Raw genomic sequence first — 21,798 nt, 5'->3', positions numbered from 1 at the left:
AATCTGTAAATTCCGATTTCCCGATTTCACCTTGTTCAGAGAGAACAGAACGAGGTTACGCAGCCTACAGATAATGACTCAGCAAAATTGTTAGCGTCGTGTAGTAGCCGTTAAACCGTATTTGTAGCTTTGCTCTTGCGGGAATAAAACGCGTTAATAAACAAAGGAGCGCGAGCGAATATGAGACAACTTTTATTTTTTGAAAAAAAATCCGTGAGTCAGTTTTGAAATTGGGGACAAATCTTAAGCCTCGGTCTCTTTGTATCGAAGTTATATCTAGTTAGGTGGGGACTAGATAATTCTCATCCGAATATAGTCACAGTCCTTTCGACTGGGGAGAACTCCCCCCAAATTAAAGTCTCATTTCGGCGAAAACCCCCGAGAGATGGGGTTGACTCGGCGGCGGCCGGTAATTATAAACAGATAAGGCTGAAAACTGCCGCGGTTCTATTTAGACGCGCGAATGAAAAGAACCTTTATCAGTGTCGGCCTCTGGTGGAAATACGCCAAAAACAAAAAAAGGAGAACGCCTGACCCTAAGACGGTAAAGTAACGTTTATACCCCTTTAAGGGCTTACTGCTCTATCAAGGGGTGGTTCGGGAAAGGGTTCCAAAATTGGATGAGCCCCTAATCTGATTGCCTAGTCTCGGCGATCATCGCCAGCTGGATCGGATTAAGACGGTCTCTGGCGCCACACCTAACCCTTGGTTCGCTCGCCCTGCTTAGAGAGCCCCCTCGCCACGAACCTTCTTCTAGAGGATGCTAAGACAAAACCTACGTATACCTTCGGCTAAGCCTAACTGCGGCGCGAAGACGCGTCTCGCAGTTGTGATTGAGTCGCGGCCGGTCGGCTCAGTCGGCGGCGCCCCGAGGGACCTGCCTCGTCCCGACGAAAAATGGAATCTGTCTTTGATGTTGCTGTTCGAGGAATATAATTCGAAGGCGATCTAATCCCCCGCCAGGCTGAGCCGCGAACGAAATAATTTCCTCTTGTCCTGTCACTATCACGTCGGCCCCGTGTCCCCCCAGCCTCGTCTCCCGTTAGGCCTTGGCTCGGAGCAACTCGCCGAAACTTTAAGAAGTAGACAAAAGTCGGAAACAGCGCCAAATCACGAAGTCTAGCGGATTTGCCAGGCAAATTAAGAACTGATACGCGCCAACGGGTTCTGGTGTTGATTTAATAACGGGCAAAGCGGATGGATTGCCGATAGCAAAGCCGACTAGTTTGGAACAGAAACTGACGTAAACAGGCCAAACATTTTGGGTGGAAAGTTACTTGAATATTGATGAATGGGAAATATTCGATATTAACTCAAATTTCCGGTAATGAAATAATGAACTAATTTAGACCACCGTATCGCAGGGCTGCCACTAAATTTTCAAAATTAAATTACCTGACTTTTCATCGGTTATTTTCCCTTGAAATTTTTAGAGGCGCTGTAAGCGCAATTAGACAATTTTTTACTTAATTTTTTTCATCCGAAGTTAATTAATTTACTTCCGCTGATAATTTTATGTTTTAACCTAAAATCTATTTATTGCAACATAGGAATTTCAAATTTTAATTCAAATTCTCGGATATTTAAATTTTCCCTGATTTTTAGACCTATTTTGAAATTCCCTGACTTTTCACAATTAATTAAAATTTCCCTGTATCGTTAATGGGTCAACGGCGTAATTCAATATAATTTGAATGGAGAAGCCGATAAATTTCTTCCGTTAACCACTAACGAATCTAGTAGAATTTCGATCCTGGGTTTGATATCGTATTTAGAATTTAGGAATCAAACCTCGCTCGCTTAATCTGATAGAGACTCTCTTTACGAGGCGAACGGCTGATCATCTATTAATGAACCCGGAAATTAATGAACTCGTTATCCTAAAGGGGGCGCTGTTATCGAAAATCCCTACATAAATGAGCGTTTTATAGATGACCCTTCATAAATTAACTATACTAAACAAGCGGGTATTAAAACGATAAGAGAGCTTCTGTTCGTCGCTAATTGACCTTCATTAAAGGCTTACGGCCAAGGACTAAGACCTGCCAATTAAACGAAACTTTATACAACGCGTTGCCACTTCCATCAGTCTATACTTACTCGTCTTAGCGATTATACAGCGCGTCGATGCTACGATCAGTCGGTTTAAAAAATTATCAGACTCCAAAATTCACAGTCTGCGAAATTTACAAAAAGGAGAATTATCAGATTTCAAAATTTACCAAATTATCAGACTCCGATATTTTATAATGTTATTCGACTCCATAATTTACCAAATTTTCAGACTCCGATATTTTATAATGTTATTCGACTCCAGAATTTACCAAATTATCAGACTCCGATATATTATAATGTTATTCGACTCCAGAATTTACCAAATTATCAGACTCCGATATTTTATAATGTTATTTGACTCCAGAATTTTCAAAATTATCAGACTCCAATATTGTATAATGTTATTCGACTCCAGAATTTACTGAATTATCAGACTCCGATGTTTTATAATGTTATTCGACTCCGGAATTTACCAAATTATCAGTATCTAAAGTACGTAAACTTATTCGACTCCGGAATTTACCAAATTATCAGTATCTAAAGTACGTAAACTTATTCGACTCCGAAAAATATCAGACCGGGAAATTCAGATTAGGTAAAAATTTCGGGCTCAAAAATATATAAAAAAGTTCGGCCTCGAAATGAGGTAATTTTAAAGGCGTTTTTGTCGACGACTTAAATTGTAACGCGTAAGAAATTTGTCAATCCTCCCAACCCATCGCTGCCTTTCAAACTGCAAAAAAGCATTCGGGCCAGTTCGCGTCTATTCCGTCCGGATCATTTAGTAGTTAATCTCGGGCCTTGGCCCCAACGCGGCCAACAATAAAATAACCGTTAACAGCAAGAATCTCTTCTCTTAACTCGGAACTCTCATTTAGCTCGGCCTCAAGATAACAGAGCTGGAGCCATACAAAGAAAGACGGAAATAACAAGATCGCCTTGTCCAAATCAATGTTTCACCTTAAACAAATAAGCTTGGTTTTCTCAATATTTCCACCCAAATATTAAACAAGTGCGAAATAATGTTAGACCTAATATTTTTAGCTCGGCAATCCTAACGTTTTTTTACGCACGTGCTTTGTATTTTAGGGAAAGTATTTCGCGATTTTCTCGGTAGGAGCTCTGACACGCGATAAAATTTCTATTCGTACGATTCGGATCCAGTAAATTATTCGTCCAAAGTTTAAAATGAAATGTGACTAAGTCGTGTTACTCATGTATAATTCCGGCGAAATCGATACGAGTATACAAGGTTTCACATTTGCACAATGTTCCAGAGACCCCAAATTTTGGAATAAATTCCAAGAAAGATAATGTGGAAATATTTTTACATATTAGGGTACAGTACGCTGTACGATTTGCTGTAATACAAGAAAGGATGCTCTGAAACCCCTGGCGGCGGAACTAGCTTCCGTGAAGGTATATCGACAAAACGCCATCTGAGTAGTCAATTTAGACATTTTCAGGTTCTTGGGTATATTCACACTATCTGCACAGAAGAAACAAGAGTGAAAACACCATAGTACTTCACAACAAGTTGGCAAGCTTGCCAAAATATACCTCTCCTCGGAAGAATTGTCCCTAGTGGTATTAATTTCTCGAGATGACCCTTAAAGATATATCTCCGCAATTCAGAGTTATTTACTAAAAACGTAATCCCGGTTCCATCCCGCCCGGTATAAAATTTTAATTATAATTCAAATAAATGAGACGAAACAACCGATTTTAATTTAAATATTATAAATTGAGTAGTTACAACAGTGAGTTAGACGTACTATAACAATGCACAATTGAATTTAACCCATTTTACAGTACAAGTTTATCAGTTGAATATAATACGAAGCAAATTTTAATGAAAGAAATATCTACAGATGGTATTTGTATTTTTCTCGATTACGAAATACTTGCCGCATCATTTTATTTCAACACTCGTAGACTTCCAGTTGACGTTGTGACACATACCGCATGAAAAAGACCAATACCGTCCAATTTCCAATATCATATAATGACTCGCACACCCAAGAAATCATTGACTGCGTTAGAAATCGTAAATATCCAAATATCCACACCAAATGTATTTACAAGAAGCAAAAACCTTACCATCAACAAAGCACAGAGAACCACTTGACTAACCGACATTTCTTAAAGCAATAAACGTTAAATTATCGCTTTTGCATTAACACAACTATATATAGGTCGATAATAAAACCCGTAAATAAATAACAAAAAACTAAACAAAGTGGACCACCCACAGGGTCTACCCTTTAACCCTCTTATCTCGGCTGACTGCGCTAAAACAATATTTGACCTTTAAAATTGCATACGTAAAAAATTTAGACTTTAAAACCATTAATATACTCTTCCGCTAAGCTGAGTTTATAATTTTCAAAGAATCGTAACATATATCGGTGGTTCTGTGGTTGAACATTCGCCTGTCATGCAGAAGGGCTCGGGTTCGAAACCTGGGCGGCGCTTTCCTTTTTAATCAACAGAGAATACGCTACATTAGAATTACTTCGATGCAATAATTTAAATGGAACACGAAATTTCGTTCTATTTAATAAAAACCGAAAATTAATACTCTGTTAATTTGTAATAAACGCTTCCGATAAAGCTGAAGGTCTAATTTTCGACAAAGCGTAATAAGTGTCGGTGGTTCTGTGGTAGAACGTCCGCCTATCAAACAGGAGGTCTCGGGTTCAAATCCCGCCTGATGCGATCGCAAATTGATACTAAGACGAATACCGTAAACAATTGGTGGAAACCCTGCCATTTGGACGTTGAGACGTTTATCGTAACCCTTAGCAGTTAGAGAGGAAACGTCCATACAGACAAAATGCAAACACAACACACTGTACACCCACGACGGCGATAACACAAACTCAACATTCCCACATGACGCATAAACATTACAATGAAAAAAACAACCATACCAACCCGCACCAACTGCAAATTACTCCGTTAACGCTCACCGTCAGACGGTGGTTTTGCCAACCTTTAAACGGCAAACACGGTTTTTATTAGACTTTACCCCCGGTAATGCGTTTTGGACTTTGCCCTCGGTAACGCGTTCGCAGCCCACACACACACACACACACTCACACACACACACACACACGGACAGACACGACGATTGTATAACCCCTCCAGGGTACAAAGTACCCTCGTAGAGGTAAAAATTGATCTACGATTACAACTTCTTTCGGAACCAAAAAATTAATATTATCGCAAAATATACTTTTCTAACAGTATTTGAAATTTAAATTTGATTTTATAAGAATGATGTTTAAAATAATAAAGTTCTGCCATTTAGTATAACTCAAATTTATTTTCCTTTGTTTTGGTTTTCTTCAACCTTTTTTAGCCAAAAAATAGTGCGGCTTTGCCGCTTTGGTCTACTTTTGCTAATTCATATAAAATTTTAAAATACACTTTTTGAGAATTTGCGTTTAGATCAACAAATTTTAGTATATGGAATTAAAATAAGAGGCAGTGATTTTGAAATGGTTGATCAAATTTCCAGGTGACACTCGCGCATTTTTGAGAAATACCCTGATCTGAACACGGCTGAAAATGAGTGTTTTCACTCTTATTTCGTCTGTGCAGAGTGTGAATAGACCTAAACAGCTGAAAATGTCCAAATTGATAATCTGATGGTATACTATCAATTGCCGTCGGCGTTTTTTCGATTTACCTTCACGTAAGCTAGTTCCGCCGGCAGGGGTTTCAGAGCATCCTTTCTGGTATTACAGTAAATCGTACAGTGTACTGAACCATAATATGTAAAAATATTTTCACATTATCTTTCGTGGAATTTATTCAAAAATTTGGGGTTTCGTATCGATTTCGGCTGAATTATACATGAGTAATGGCTTTAAAAGTCGCTTGATAACTTAGGCCTAAGGTAGCGTGTCGTTAGTTGCATTTCATTTTAAAACAGTATTTGCGCTTTTAAACACGCTGCTGGAAAAATAACCACTTTTCTCTCTTGAGCTGGAAAACTGTATATTTCCTATTTTTATTTAAGAACTATAAATAGTGATATCACAGAAATAACGCGTCTTTTTCTTGAAGATTTAAAATTTACGACTCCCAAGTATAAACGCGAAAAGAAAATTGTCGGAAATGTCGCGGGACTCGTGATGTTATGTCTATTATCGGACAAGACTAAACTTGTTGTATTCGTAAAAAAGGTGAGAAATATCGTGAAACTTGGAAGACCAAACTTACAATAAAAAGAGTATTTAAATGTCTACAATGGCGTTTGATTTTTACTAAAAAAACGCAATCACGTAGCGATCGCAAAACCAATAACAGCCAGCACCGATTCAATAGCTTCCCTTACTTGTCATAACAATAAAGCGCTTACTAAAAGAGGCGAGCAGGTACTAGAACAAACCAGGTATATACAACGAGAAAGAGAGGGGTGAGAACTCATCTCCACGAATCCGCGCACGCCCTACATTTCGTCTCGTTGACAAGTGAGTAGCCAAGTAACTACAACGAGACGCAAAAAGAAACGTCTTTGTTAAAACAGTACCCGAGTTCAAAAACGTCGTAACTTGAAGTTACTATAAAATTAATCTATCAAGAATATTTATACTTATAGCGTTTTCCATTTGACTGCTCTCGAGCGCTCTAGATCGCCCTGATCCACATTTTATGTTCCATTTTCGTACTCGAATCTGCTACGATTAAGTGTCGCGTGTTCCATTTCCCGCTCTCGGGTGTTCCGAGGTCACCCAAAACCGATCTGCCGATTTCGACAGATCAACGGATCGGAGCCAATTTTCGCGCGTTCCTTTTAGATTTTTTGGCAAAATGGCAGACCAAGACGCGAAAATTCAAATTACTAGCAGACGCTAAAGCACAAAGCGCGGGAATATGCTAACGGAATGTTCCATTTGCGGTTTTACTTTAGTTGATTGGGGTGAGATCTAAGACGTCAGAGACAGATTCGGAGCGAATCTCGAGCAATCAAATGGAAAACGTTCATGGTCTATTATCCCACGGCACAAGGGGGGGGGGAACGTCATCCGTCTACGTTTCAGAAGACGTCAGGTTTAGGGAACCAATCAGATACCGATTTGATTTTTTTTTAACGTTTTCAAACAAAAAATTATCAAATAAAAAAAAATCTGAATATCGTGAAATTCTTTTGCCTGTGTGATAAAATCGAGGGGTAAGACACTCTGCGAACTCGGTGTACACTGCCGTACCTTTGACAGTGCTAAATGGAACTCGCGAACTCTTGAAAATATGTACCTTTAACAGTACTAAATGCGCGAACTCGGTGTACAGATTATCTGAGACTGTCTTACCCATTGAATTGGGAATAATACTGCTAGAATTACAATTACGATTTCGGTTGCCATGGTTACGCGGGACCTGTTCCGATAAGACTGTACGAAATTCATCTTTATAATTAGGCGGTAGCGCCATCTATATTTTGTAAAGTTACACGGCTGAAAATAAATAATTATTAGCTAACTCACCGTAACTTGAGTTAAAAAGGATCGTGTTGACAGAATAAAATTATTTTTAAACAACTTCAAAGGTTTGTTTGTTACGAGTAATCATACATTTCAATTTCGCATCAGATTCGCGAAAAAATTCAATTGCAATATAGTTTCCACCACTAGAGACAGATGCCGCCACGGTAGAACGATAAAGTTGATAAAGTCTCCTTATTGAACGAAATTGGTCCCGCGCCAGCCAGATTTAGTTGTACCTCTATTTATTCCCAACTCAATGGTCTTACCCCTCGCATAAAATAGAACGAATTATGGGAAAGAGCGCCCCCTTTTTACATAAGAAAATGTTCGAACCAAATACAAATGATAAAGTTAGAGTTACGACTGTCTGAAACTCGGTGAACGAAACGCGGATTGACACGAGCGAAAAAGATACACAAGACGTCGGAAGGAATTGCTTCCTCTTTTTGTAGATTAACTTTGTTTGATTAATTTCAAACGGACTGCCTCACCCCGATTCTACGGTTTCTACCCGGGCGGAATGGACCTGAAGATCGTAAAGCGAAATTTACCGAGTGAAGATTTTACGAGAGGAAGAACGAAATGGATAGCCATAAAAAGAATCGGAAAATGAAGTTTCAATTTATAAATATCATTATTTTTTAGGTTATGAATATCCCACCTTTGGTTCTTCTGTATATTACATTACAACACATCACATTATATCGTATTATGTTATTTTAATTAATTATATCATATTATATCCACTATTAATTAATCTTTTGTATTAATTATATCATATTATATCCACTATTAATTAATCTTTTGTATTAATTATATCATATTATATCCACTATTAATTAATCTTTTGTATTAATTATATCATATTATATCCACTATTAATTAATCTTTTGTATTAATTATATCATATTATATCCACTATTAATTAATCTTTTGTATTAATTATATCATATTATATCCACTATTAATTAATCTTTTGTATTAATTATATCATATTATATCCACTATTAATTAATCTTTTGTATTAGTTATATCATATTATATCCACTATTAATTAATCTTTTGTATTAATTATATCATATTATATCCACTATTAATTAATCTTTTGTATTAATTATATCATATTATATCCACTATTAATTAATCTTTTGTATTAATTATATCATATTATATCCACTATTAAATAATATTTTGTATTAATTATATAACTGTTAATTTTTAGAATATAAAGAATGTATTTATTGATACCATAAGTCTATAATATTATTCTATAAGTTCGTCACTTTGGCACAAAATTTCCCCCTAGCGAGGCGCTGTCAAAGGCTACGTGTGACACGGTAGCAAGCGGACGCAAACCGGCGACGAAGCCCGTAATGCAGTCTGTCTTGTGAATAGACCCATAACAAAAGAGGGGCCGCAGACGAGGCTTAAGTGAGACCTCTGGACGGAACATCCTGTTTGTGACGTTTTGAACCACGTGACCGCCATTGAAATATACAGGCGGAAGTAAGGAAACGGATGTTCCGTCCAAATGCAGAGTTGCCAGGTAAATATGTTAATTTTCGCCCCCCCCCCAACTTTCATCATGGGTCTATAGCTCTCAGTAAAAATTTTGTGAAGAATAGGAAGTGTCACACTTATGTAACAATATTATGACGTCAGTGTTAGGGAACCAATGAGATACCGGGCTGTATTGATTTGGTTTAGGGGGAAGGAACTAACTATTAGAGCCTGAGGAGGGTTGGATCTTTAATTAATTAATCCAAGGTTGGATCTACCGCTAAACGTCGTCTCTAACAATTGTAAGTAGAAAAAAAACAGTCTTGAGAATACGTTTAAAACCATTTGTTAAAAAAAAACACACACAATTTTAAGGGACGAAGTGTTTGGAACCTGAGTCATTTACTCGGTCATTTAATAACAAAAATATCCTAGTTTTGCAAAACCTCCAGATAGCGCTGCGTACGGATTATCATTGTGAAATGTATAAATGCATGACTTGACTCTACGTTCTTAGGGACCTAAATACGTTCCTCGTAATCCCCAGTCCACCTATTATAAGTCCCAATTATCTTTTGTTTCCTAGACAGAATGCTTCCGATCTCGAATGAAACACTCCAGATTCCCCAAATTCCCAGGTTGGCCGTGAAAAGGTTAGACGTAAATTACTTGCGAATCAAGAAAATAACGCCAGACTACACACACGCTCGAAGAGCTAAAACTCGAGAGAGAAAATTACCCGGGTAAAGCTAGACTGACACAGTCGATTACCCATTTAATAAAGTAGCCCAGAGTAAACTAATAAATGAATCAATTTCAATAATCTGGATTTATTATTCAAACTCACGTCCCGTCAAATGTCTCTGGCGATTTGAGCTAGTTTTAATAAGGAAATAACTGCTTTGACAAACAGATACCTCCGTTTTGAGTTAAATTAAGCTATTTAAACTAATTGACAAGAGTTTGGATAATCTTTTGAAGAGTTAAAGTTTACCACTACATGATATCTCAATTTTCTCCCGATAGGGTATTTTTATCAAAACCTATAAACGAAAGTATACAAAGTTTCAGATTTTTTAAATTGGTGTACCTTTACGGTAATTTAATTTACAAATTTAGTTTAAAAACTATTGACTTTATCAATTTACAAAAATCTATGTTTGTAATAATAATAATAATAATCAGGTAGGCTAATACCCAAGCTAGCACCACCTTAGGCCCAAGTCATCTAGCGTATTTTAATGCCTTTAAACAGGTGGCCGGGTTACAATGCGTAGGAGGGTGGTGCCAACAGCTCCCTACACTAACTATTACCGTTAACATTATCTCCATAAATTTAACCAAAATCTTCTAAATATTTGGTTAGTTCATGTATTTGGATGTCAGCTTAATTTTTACATAATAAACTATAAAAAACGTAGATTTATTAACAGGAAGTATCGCCACTAAATGCCAATTTTTAAATAAGTACTAGATGCACTGATTTGAACTTTTATTTAAATTTTTACGTAATATATAGCGCTTAAAGGGAATAGAACCTCCAACGCGTTCTTTATGGAAGACCCCATCAATTTCGTTTATTCCCTTCACAATCAGGGATTATCAGCGCCGCAGGTGTGAAAGGCATGAGAGGCAGCGGACAATATTGGAACCCTCGGAGGGCGACAGAAATACCAGAGGTTATATTCATGGACCTTGTCAAAGGGCAAAAAGCGCAGCGATAGTGAGCGTCCACTCGAGTTAGGCCTAACGGATAGTTTTGGCGTCAAGGGGAAAATTGTCTTAAACGAGATTATTTGCCTCGAAAATCCCCTGTAAAAAGAGATCAAATGGTCCTATCTCCCGCTCCGACTTCGGTCAGGTTTGGGCTGGATACTGAGCTTCGGCTCAGGCTAACGGAGAGGGTCCGTGCAAACTGGCCGCCTCTGCGGTTTGGGTAGCCTGCTGTGGGGCGGCGGGCCTCCATATGCGGGCCGGCGGTCCTGTTTCCCGACCTTTTGGAACAACACCGGGATCTCCGGTGCTGGCTGTGCCGGGTTACTTGGACTGCTGTGTGCTCGTCGTTCCCCTTTAGGAGCTCTCTCCAAAGGGTTTGACTCCTTACCTGTGTAGGTAGGGTGTCGGCTGGAGTTGCTACAGCATCCATTCTTAATCCCACTGCTGTGTGCGAAGTGGGAATTGGTCCACTCATTGCTGCACCTTCTGCTGGGTTGAGTGGCTCGCGTCAAAGGTGCGACCATCAGTAGTAGGGTTCTACTACCCATGCTGGATTTGTCACCTGTCCGGGCTAGGTGGACGCTGGCGTAGGGCACTATGATGATAGGCCTCCGGTGGTATGGTCTCTGTTACTATAGGTACACCGGGTTATAAATTCTGACACACTGTAAAAAGAGATGGTCTTTAATTGAAGCGCCTATTAGAAGTTTTTGAAATAATTTTGTAAAATAACTGTTTTAATGGGTGCCGTCTGTTGTAACTAAATAACTACGTAATTGGCGAATCAGTCTATTGAAATTAAAAACCTTTTCGTTTCCAGGATTATATTTTTATAACGGACTCTTTGGGGTGTCGCGTTTTGTGTTTAAAGGGAATATAACCAGCAAAGCATTCTTTATGGAAGACCCCTTCATTTTTCAAATTTCCCTGTACAGTGGCGCCAAACATGTTTAAAGCCAAAGGCAAGAGCGGCCAGAGCTGCCAACGTTGGTGTTCCACACCAAATACCTGAGGTTATATTCCCTTTAACGCAACTAGAGACAATCACCCCTTAACCTCAATTAAACCTGGTGTCGGAAATGTGTAGATCTGCCATAAATATGGACGTTCATATTCCCTTTAAGCACCTTATAGACGAATTAACTAAAAAATTTCATTCATGTACCGATAAGAATATGGGTGAATAACACCATGGAACAAGAATCTAAGGGGACTTCACTGTTCCAGATATTTTGACACGGTAAGCGTGGCCGAAATCGGAAGGCTTACTTAGGTACACCAGCCCCTTTGAAGCGCCTCAAGAATACTGTTCATCTATCACTACGACAGGCATAGTACGCGTGTACGAGAAAGTTAGGTTAGGCTTAGTTCATTAAATTTTCAAGTTTAGAAATGAAGTGAATTTTATTAAACAAACCTCAGCCATATGCGGGTTACTGGTTATTTTTACTTAACATAACGGTTAATTACTGTCTTTTTTACTGAACCTATTTTCGACGCTTACAATCTCGCCCAGCTGCGACAAGGACTTGAACCGGAACTGAGTAGCGTATTATCGTCCTTGGTAGTAGTGAATTTCGCCTCGGGTATATTTAGACACTAGGAGGCTCTGTGCCTAGAACCAAACCTTGATTGCGCAAGAGCTCTGGAAAACAGTTCGATGATAGTTTTTCTAACTGCCATTAGCTATTCGGTAATTATTTAAACTCAGAAATAATGAATATATTGAGTCGTTTTCATCGTTGCTGCCTATAACTCTCAACATAGTAACTCTCCATAAGTACAAATAAATACACTCTTAGCCATAACTTATTGTTAATATGTTACTTCTGGTAATAGCTTACTACGATTGTCGATTTAAAAGCGAGTTATAGTGAAAGCGAAGAGAGAAGGAGCTACCATTAATCAAAGCTGACACGGAGCCCTTTCGCGTGAAAGTAATTCCGAGGTACGAGCACCGAAACCAATTTCCATAACGGAAATCTCCAGCCCACTTTTTCGGTTTACTTTCTCCCTAATTGTAGTTTAATGACAAAGGCTTAACCACGCCATCTATAAACGAAAGGCGAGTCATTCGACTAGGCCTTTTTCAAATCGTATTACGTAGGGTCACATAGCCAGTGCCCTTTTGTTAAGAATTTAATTTATTATTTTGCGTTTTGCATTAACGAACCGTTTCTTTTTTTCATTCGCAGGCGTTTTCCTCGAAGCTAAAAGGTCGGACTAAAGCTATGGACGGAGCCACGTTACACGGGTCAAGGTCAAGTGGGTCCGTTTTCAGTAAGCTAAGAGTACTTGGTTTCGACTTCCGGCTCTCCTTGGCAATTGTCCTGTTGGTTCTCACGACGTGTCAGACCAAAGCGGAAACGTTATCACCGGACTTAGACTTAGTTTACCAACAAGTACGATCCATTTCATTTTTACTAAAATACGTTTAACATAAGTTAGAAGAATTATTTATTCCTCTAGAATAGTGCTAAATGACATTTTGTCTCTCTAGAAACAAGCTAAATTACCCTATAAGCGAGTTAAATTAACTAGTACTATATATATATGTATGTATACACTTGGAAAATCTAACAACGGAGATTTCGCTCGTGATTTTCTAAGCCTGACTCAAGGTTAGTAAATTTTAGGCTATAAAAGGTTGCCTCGATACGCTGTGGTTGCTAAGGGCTAAGGTTGGTTTCTTCGTTGCTAACGAACATCGTGACGTCACTGAGATGAGATCCTATTGAAAACCAATGGGATCTCATCTGGGTGACGTCAGCAACAGACGAATTTTGGAGGCAATCCAAAAATTCTTTCAAACCGTTTCTCGATCGAGACCCCCTTGAGCCTGACTCGGCTCCTGATCGACAATAAGCCTTGTCTCGCTTACTTCGTTTGCTCTTTTTAAGCATTTAAATTCATGATTATACCAGTTTCTCAATGAGCTTGGCAATATTATCGAAGATCTTCAGTGTGATCCCAGTTTTTTAATTTAATTTTCGGCTAAGTCTATTTTCCGAGTTAGTGTCCTTCATTTTTTATCCACTGCGCAGCCAGACAATTAATTTGGAGAAAAAACGCGTCTTACATTTGACGTAGTTCCCCGTGTCGCTTTCACGGGATGACGGCAATGTATCCTTAGCTATTCCAAGTGTATACTACTAGTCTACTACAACTACTACAAATAGCCCAATTGTTTAATAATACTCGCATAATGGGAGTGTAAGCAGAAACGTTCCTCGACCGAGCTAAAGTTTCTCAAGCAGACGGCGTTTTCTGTTTCAAGAACTCTCGTAACCCGACCACCTGTTTATCGCTAGATGACTTCGGCCTAACGTGGTGCCTTGAGTATTAGCCTAGCTGATAATTATTATTATTATTATTACAACCAATGAAATAAATACACTTTGTCAAAACCCCCAATGAATTTTCCAGTTTCAATAACATTACGGCATCTATCGTTTTCAAAAAAATTGTATTGATTAAGGCAGCGCCTTCTTAAAATTAGTCTCGTGCAAAAGTACCATCTTGGCCAATATGGACTTGACAGCATGACGTACCTTTGGCTATGGCCGCCATGCTGGTTCGATTTTTTTTCCAATTGGAAAAAGCATGGGTGACGTATTACCTACGTCATGTTGTATAGGAGCAACAAACATAAGGAGAACGCAGCTAGCCTTTAAATACGCTGTTGTGTACAAATTTCATTGGACGACTCATTACGCTGAGGGTTTACGGAAAGGGGGAAGACAATTTCCGAATTTTCCTCTTCCGACGGCAGCAGGCGCTAAACCGTCTAACCAATGAAAATTGTACCCAAGAAAATGCACGACTTTTGACGGGTTGCGTTCTCCTTGTGTGGGGTGCTGCATTTGCTGCTCGTATATGTTTCCAAGTCCCTATTACGATAAAATAAAAGCGCGTATCAAAACTATTGAAGTTGGCTGTACTTGTGGTAATTGAAAATACCTTTAAATTATTGAAACTGGCGAATTAATGAGGCACCGTCTCCTTAGACGCAGATCGATCTTTAAATTATGGCGATTTACACCTTCAAATAGTTTAATTTATTAATAGTCGAAAATTATAATGAAAAATAACTAGTATAAACATAGCGACTCCACCTTGAGAATTCTGATGTCGACCTTCAAAAAGGACATCTTTAGGATCGCAAATTTGGTCACACCTGGCTTAGGAGGCGAACGTTTCTTCCCAGTAGAATGGATCTGACTTAAAATGTGTATTTCTTTGGCAGGCTCACCCCGCTTCCGTGATATTAGGTCTTCCGGAAGAGGACATTCACGAATCGGGTGCGGCGGTCAAGAGGTTATCGTCCTTCATGCCCATGAGGGGCCGGAGAGGACCGGACGGGGTTTATTCGGACAACGAGGACAAGCGGGGCTCATCCTTTTTACCATCCAGGGGTAAGAAAGACAGGGACGAATCCGTTGGCTCGCCCGCTGACTCGTCCGCCGCCACTGGCCAGAAGAGGGCTTCGGCCTTCATGGCCATGCGTGGCCGACGTCTCGAAGGACAAGGAGGCACGCTTTACGACTCCGTCGACGAACTGGACGAAGATTACTACAAGAGGGCCGCCTTCATGCCCATGCGTGGACGCAAAAGTAAGCGAACGCGAGCCACATCGCAAACGGAATTCATCGATCACTAGGAATGATAAAGGTATCGTTGAGGTCAAATCGAGAACCGAGTGTCGTATTAACCCAAGGCAGGATCCCTAGGCTTGACGCGTGGGCCCCAACTCTTGGCGGGCACCTAGGCTTCAGCCTTGTCAGCCTTACTCGGAGAACCATTAAGTTAATTTTTATTGGCAAGAATACTTTAGGGAGAAGCTTTCCATTGTAAGCCGGCCACCTGAATTAATGCCTTCAAAATTCGCTTGATGACTTAGGCCTAAGGTGGTGCCTCGGGTATTAGCCTAGCTGATTATGATTATTATCTTTAGGAATCAGATTTAAGAATGAATCGACGCTTTTTATAGCAATAATGGATTTGTGTAATTTTAGCAAGAAGGGATCTGATTAATTCTAGATCTCGTCCACTTTAAAACCAAATGGGTTTTTCAACTTCGAGACCTTTACTATTCCTATCGTATCATTTCCAAAACAAAGTTTTTACCTGTGAAAAAAGGCTGCGACGGCGAGCGTTGATGCAAAAAAATTAGGTCTAACTGTAGATTTTCCTTTTCTCGTAAAATTAACGTTTTTGGCCTTCCCCAGCAGGTTTTTTATCCCCGATTCAAAACGGAAACGCGTTTTACATCCGAATATCCTCCTCCCTTCAATGAAACTGAATCAGCCCCACCAGGGTGCGAAGAACAGGTTTAGTTCCATGGCAAAGGCGTTAGTTTCAACTTCGACACGTACAATGTTTCTAAAGCGCGTAAAGAAAAATACATTTTTTAAAGTGTGTCATAATTATGAACTTTTCTCCAGGCCCGTACACAGCTGCCAAAACTCGAGGGCGCTCAAATTCTTTTTGGGGGTGCCCACTGCCAATGCCTTGAGTCCTTTTTATCTTCCCCACCTATGAAATTAGTAAATTGGGGATGCTCACGTACGCTGGGCATCCCCTGGCGCCCCCCCCATGTACGGGCCTGCTTTTCTCTAAGCACGTAAAAACTTGCGTACATGCGATAGTGAAATGACGCGTAGTTACGATCACCAATGGAAACTAAGTATTAGCCTTGGTTTCCAATAGGCCAACGTAACGGTGCGTCATTTAACTTTGGGACATCAAGAAAAATTCATTACTACGAGAGCTATAGTGGAATCTAAGCTTTACGTAGTCTAGTGGAAACCGCATACGCGCGCTAGTGAAAACTGAGCTTTACGCGGGGTAGTGGAATCAGCATAGGGTGGAAGCCGCATAGGCGCGCTAGTGGAAACTAAGCTTTACGCGGGCTAGTGGAATCAGCATAGGCGCGCTAGTGGAAACATCATAGGCGTGCTAGTGGAAACTAAGCTTAACGAATATTTTTTGCGTCGACGCTTAGCCCTAGTGAAAACCAGCCTTAAGTGTAACTAACGATGCGTTATTACTTCACCGTGGCGAACAGGCGCCTTCATGCCAATGAGAGGACGAAAATGGAGCCCTGACTCTGAGACAAAGCCTTACGGCTTGGACCTGGCCGAGGACAAGCGGGTCTCTTCCTTCATGCCGATGCGCGGCCGCAAGAAGGCCTTCTACGGCAGCAAGGGCGGCAAGAAACGGCTGAACGCTTTCATGCCGATGCGCGGCAAGAAGGGCAGCGCCGAAGACGAGGAATCCTCCGCCGACAGCCAAGCGCCCAACGAAACCACCCGGGACGACTCGGCGGACGAGGCCGAAATGAACCGCGCTCTGGAGGCGGCCATCGCCAGGGCACCTTCCGACTACAGCAATCTGACCGGCGAACCCGACAAACGAGCCCAAAGTTTCTACGGCATGAGGGGGAAGAGGCACGCGCCGCTCATCGCCAGAGGTAACCTCTTACTTTACTTCAATCCTAGCAACGAAAGTGAAGCTTCCGCCATTACTCATTGGTGGCGAGAGTGTAGTAGGAAACCCTGCTTCTCGCGTATATCTCCCAAAGATAGTTTTGTACACCTCGCAACGGGAAGGGATTGGCAAGTTTCTACTACGCTCTAGAGTGTCGCACCGCGAATGAGTATTGATGGAAGCTTGACCTTCCCTGCTATGGTTATACACCCTTTAAAGTACGCTTAAGCCTTCAGAGAACTTACAAACAGCCAAATCGACAAGTTGTTACCCACTATTACCACACTATACAATATTCGCCACCAGTGGCGCTGCTAGATCAATACTCTTTCAATCATTTTCAGCGATAGAGGGATAAGGATAGTAGCAAAAGCCTATCAACCCTAAGTTTGAATCGAAAGGCAGTGTTGGTTCAAGCAAACGACTGTCGAAAGTACAGCGCTAAATCCACCCGGTGGCGGAAAAGAGAAACGTAACGCGTCCCGCAATGCATGATGCCAGCTGCTTTGGTAAGAGAGAGAAAGGGGGAAGGAAGAAGCTTCAATTTATCTCTACCAGGTGCCGATACTATCGCCTGATTTCTTCTTTTTCGCCCGTCCAGTGGTGGTACAAAGGGCGCTATGCGCGTTTCAAACTTAGAGGTTATAGGCTTAAGATAGTAGCTTTAGCTAAAACATTATATTTTTAACTTAAGCGTGATATCCCTGGTTTAATTAATCCCAGCCGACATAGAAAGTCACTCTCTATGTAGGTATGGGCGGTGGTTGGGGCGGTTCGCCCCGAGTGCCACCCGTTTGGGCGTGATTTGGGAATGATACCCGACCGTGAAAAAAATCCAAACTTTCACAAACTAGAGACTAGTAAGAAGCACACCATGATATCCTCCCCGGGTCAGTGGCGTAGCTGATGGTCCGCAGGGCCCGTGGTGCGGGGGGGGGCCTCGAGCTTCAATGGGGGTCTAAAGCTTCAGGTGGGCCCCGCTTACCATAAAAAAATTAAAAAGGGGGGGGGCCTCATAGAGATTTTTGCGGGGGAACCTCTGAGTTATCAGCTACGCCACTGCCCCGGGTGTCACCCATGCTAGCTACGCCACTGGGAGAGTGTACACTACAGACACGGTTATTCACCCTTTGGCGATTGTTTTACGGGAGGTCTCGGGTGGCGCCCATAATCAACCTTCTTTTATCTCGACCCCTTTCTCGTTATTTCTTGGGAGCACCCGTCTACGTAACCTATTTACTAGCTTTGTTAATTTCATTCAGTATAGATAGCCATAAATTTAAATATTAATTTTTTCAGTTATAAAAGTGAACACATTTTATTAAATTATTTTCGTAATTAATCATTACCATACAATTGTAAGGTAAACGATAACTGCGTTTATTGGAAATTTACATAAATGTAACATGAAACGAATAAATATGACACTTTCCACTCTCTCAACCATTGAATTGGGAATAATACTGCTAGAATTAAAATAAAGATTTCGGTTGCCATGGTTACGCGGGACCTGTTCTGATAAGACTTTACGAAATTCATCTTTATAATTAGGCGGTAGCGCCATCTATATTTTGTAAAGTTATATGGCTAAAAATAAATAATTATTAGCTAACTCACCGTTTGTTTGTTACGAGTAATCATACATTTCAATTTCGCATCAGATTCGCGAAAAAATTCAATTGCAATATAGTTGCCACCACTAGAGACAGATGCCGCCACGGTAGAAAGAAATTGGTCCCGCGCCAGCCCGATTTAGTTGTACCTACCTCTATTTTTTTCCCAACTCAATGCTCTCAACGCCAACTAGTCTCTTTCACCAATGACCATATAAATTATTACTTTTCTAAGGACTCGCGATGCTCCGTTAATTGTTACTATTTCACGGAACTACCAGGTATCTGTGCCCGGGAATTTTCCCTTTTTTAATGGCATGCATAGCTAGTGCTTATTGAAAATTGGAACTCTTTGCTTGACAATACAGGGTGTTGCAAAAGGTTAGACAACATTTTTAAGGGGGTGAGTTGAGAAGTACGCGCGGGAACTTTAAATACGGTTTAAGTTTACTTTTTTACTCTGGTTACCTCGATTTGTTTACCAAGTCCTTTTTTACCTATCACACGAACCGAAACCTTAATGTTAGCATTTCCCCGCTGCTTGGTGTTGCGCTCGTTGCAGCCTACTTCCAGGTGCTAGTAGGACACACTTTGAAGCTCTCTAGCGCTCTTTTAACTCATCGTAGGAAAATGGGGGAAAAAACTGCGCATACATCTCAACTCACCCCCTACAATTTAAAATTTTTGCATAACCTTTTGAAACACCCTATAATGATGAATTTCGGAATTGGAACATAAAATTTACTAAATAAACACACAACTACCAAATTCATATTTTAGGTCAATTTCAGCTACGATTTTATGTTTTTTTGGGGGCTTAGGTTTATAATAGTAATGTTAGCCAAGATTTTTTAGATATGTTGTTTACCATTTAATTAATCAAAAAAACGCAACGTTTCAACCAAGCCCATAGAATCATACTCATCAAATACTGTACACAAGCTGACTTTGTGCTAAAATATCAAAACTATTGTTCCTAGCTCACAAACCATCAGCGACGGTGAAAAGAGAAGCTCTATTCATCGCTTCCAGGGGCAAACGATCGTCGGACACGAAACTGGAAAATGACCATTCGACGAACCTCGCCGGGCAAGTCCGAAACGCCAATAATTAGGCCTTTCTGCTCTCAGCGGCCCTAAGAAACATGACCATCCTCTCCCGATTTCAGTTCCCATTATTAATCAGCAGATGACAATAACTATAGCCTACCGAAAAATAAATAAATTATAAAAAAGCGTCTATTTTTGACCATTCGTTTTAACCATGCAGCAACCGAAAAACATGTTTTTAACTCATTTCAGATTTCAGAGTGGAAATATATAATATTATGTACTCCCAAGTTATTATTACATAGATATATAAATACAAAATAAACACCACAAATAGAACTTTCTTAGTCCAGTCCGACTTCTTGATTTTGTGAATTTAGACAAAGAGGATTTTTTCTAACTTATAAAATAATATAGTGTTTGAAAAAATGAAACTACGTTGTGTTAATATTAAATATTTATCTAATTATTTAAGTAATATATGTTGTTTCCGATTTCTCAATAGGTCGAAAACCGTTACAAAATTATGTAAATTTTGGCAAAATAAAGTTCAAAAACTGGTCGAATTGTAAGCAAGGTGTTTGGAAACTTATTATTTTGGTGTCTGGAATACTATTTTATGAACTAAAATCTAATGGGTGTATTGGGGTCTATCATAGCCCATTAGCCTTTTCAGTTTATAAAGCGCCACCTAGTGGGCAACGAGAGAAATACTACCGGATTTTTGTGTGCTAAGTAGACGCTTTATGAATTATTATCAGGGGTGTGGCTTCTTCTTCGTGGAATCACTAGACGAGCAGGGTGCTGCCGATATAATCTCTGTTCAACTGAATACATTCTTGGTAAAATTTACTGCAGTCTGACTTTTAGTGCCAAAAAGTGTTGAGGCAATGTACAAATCAAACCCAAATAACCATTTACCATTAGGAACGGCGGTACCACCTTATACCACGATTTGTAAAATAGTCAGATATATTTCATCCTGAGTTAATGTTATGTTAATTTCTTACATAAAATCGATTGCTGTGTGATTTAAGGGGTAAATAATATTTTAAGATCTATTAGAGTCCTAGTGTTAAATATTATTTTTCGGATATAGATAGATTATTGATGTTTGCTTTCCAAGAGTGCTAAATGTTGTTTTCCGGGTTAAGATCTATTGGGGTCTGAGTACTATATATTATTTTCCGGGTTATGATCTACTGAGGTCTGAGTGCTAAATTGTTTTTCCGGTTTACGATCTACTGGGGGTCTAGGTGTTTAAAATTGTTTTCTGGTTTACGAACTACTGGTGTCCGAGTACTAAATATTGTTTTCCGGGTTACGATCTACTGGGATCTAAGTGTTAAATATTGTTTTCCTAGTTAAGATCTATTGGGGTCAAAATTTTCTGTATGACTATTTTCACCGATTTATCTCATAGAAATCCCCCTCGATCTTACAAATTGAATCACGGTAGTCATCTTAAGACCAAGGAAATTATACCGGATGATAATTAAGGGTTATTTTTCTTAAATATTTTTAAATAAAGTAAATTATAGCATTAAGAGAAAAAGCTACGAAATCGCTTTCTCTGCCCAAGAATGTTTGACCTCAGGGAGAATGACCATGTGGAAATGATACGCGAGCATATAAGTGTATAATATTTTTACATAAGTTTGACATTTCCTATTCTTCATACGCAAATGTTTTACTGAGAGCTATTCATAAGACAGACTGCATTACGGGCTTCGTCGCCGTTTTGCGTCCGCTCGCTCCCGCGTCACACGTAGCCTTTGACAGCGCCTCGCTAGGGGGAGATTTTCTTCTTGTGATGACGTCACTCCCTTACTAACTCTCAGTAAAATATTCCCCAAAGTGACAAACTTATGGAACAATATT

At 39.8% G+C, this 21,798-nt stretch overlaps 1 protein-coding gene across 1 annotated transcript; it reads left to right on the top strand.

The window, feature by feature from the left end:
- Positions 1 to 529: 529 nt before the first annotated feature.
- On the top strand, positions 530 to 20,379 carry Tk (Tachykinin). The gene is made up of 5 exons (XM_090162961.1): positions 530 to 544; positions 12,962 to 13,168; positions 15,013 to 15,379; positions 16,834 to 17,238; positions 19,849 to 20,379. Exons 2-5 carry the CDS (start codon positions 12,998 to 13,000, stop codon positions 19,980 to 19,982), a joined length of 1,077 nt encoding a protein of 358 aa, XP_090019087.1. The 5' UTR covers positions 530 to 544; positions 12,962 to 12,997; the 3' UTR covers positions 19,983 to 20,379.
- Positions 20,380 to 21,798: the final 1,419 nt, after the last annotated feature.

Source organism: Leiobunum rupestre, chromosome 11 (assembly GCF_980474605.1).
Source record: "Leiobunum rupestre chromosome 11, qqLeiRupe1.1.hap1, whole genome shotgun sequence".
In the NCBI taxonomy this organism is placed as follows: Eukaryota; Metazoa; Arthropoda; class Arachnida; order Opiliones; family Sclerosomatidae; genus Leiobunum; species Leiobunum rupestre.
This window is presented reverse-complemented; position numbering and strand designations above follow the sequence as displayed.

Bases quoted from the DNA above. Each gene is read 5' to 3' on its own strand.
- Tk (XM_090162961.1), top strand. From the start codon at position 12,998: ATGGACGGAGCCACGTTACACGGGTCAAGGTCAAGTGGGTCCGTTTTC. The intron at 13,169-15,012 runs GTACGATCCATT...TTTCTTTGGCAG, and splicing joins TAGACTTAGTTTACCAACAA to GCTCACCCCGCTTCCGTGAT. The intron at 15,380-16,833 runs GTAAGCGAACGC...CGTGGCGAACAG, and splicing joins GCCCATGCGTGGACGCAAAA to GCGCCTTCATGCCAATGAGA.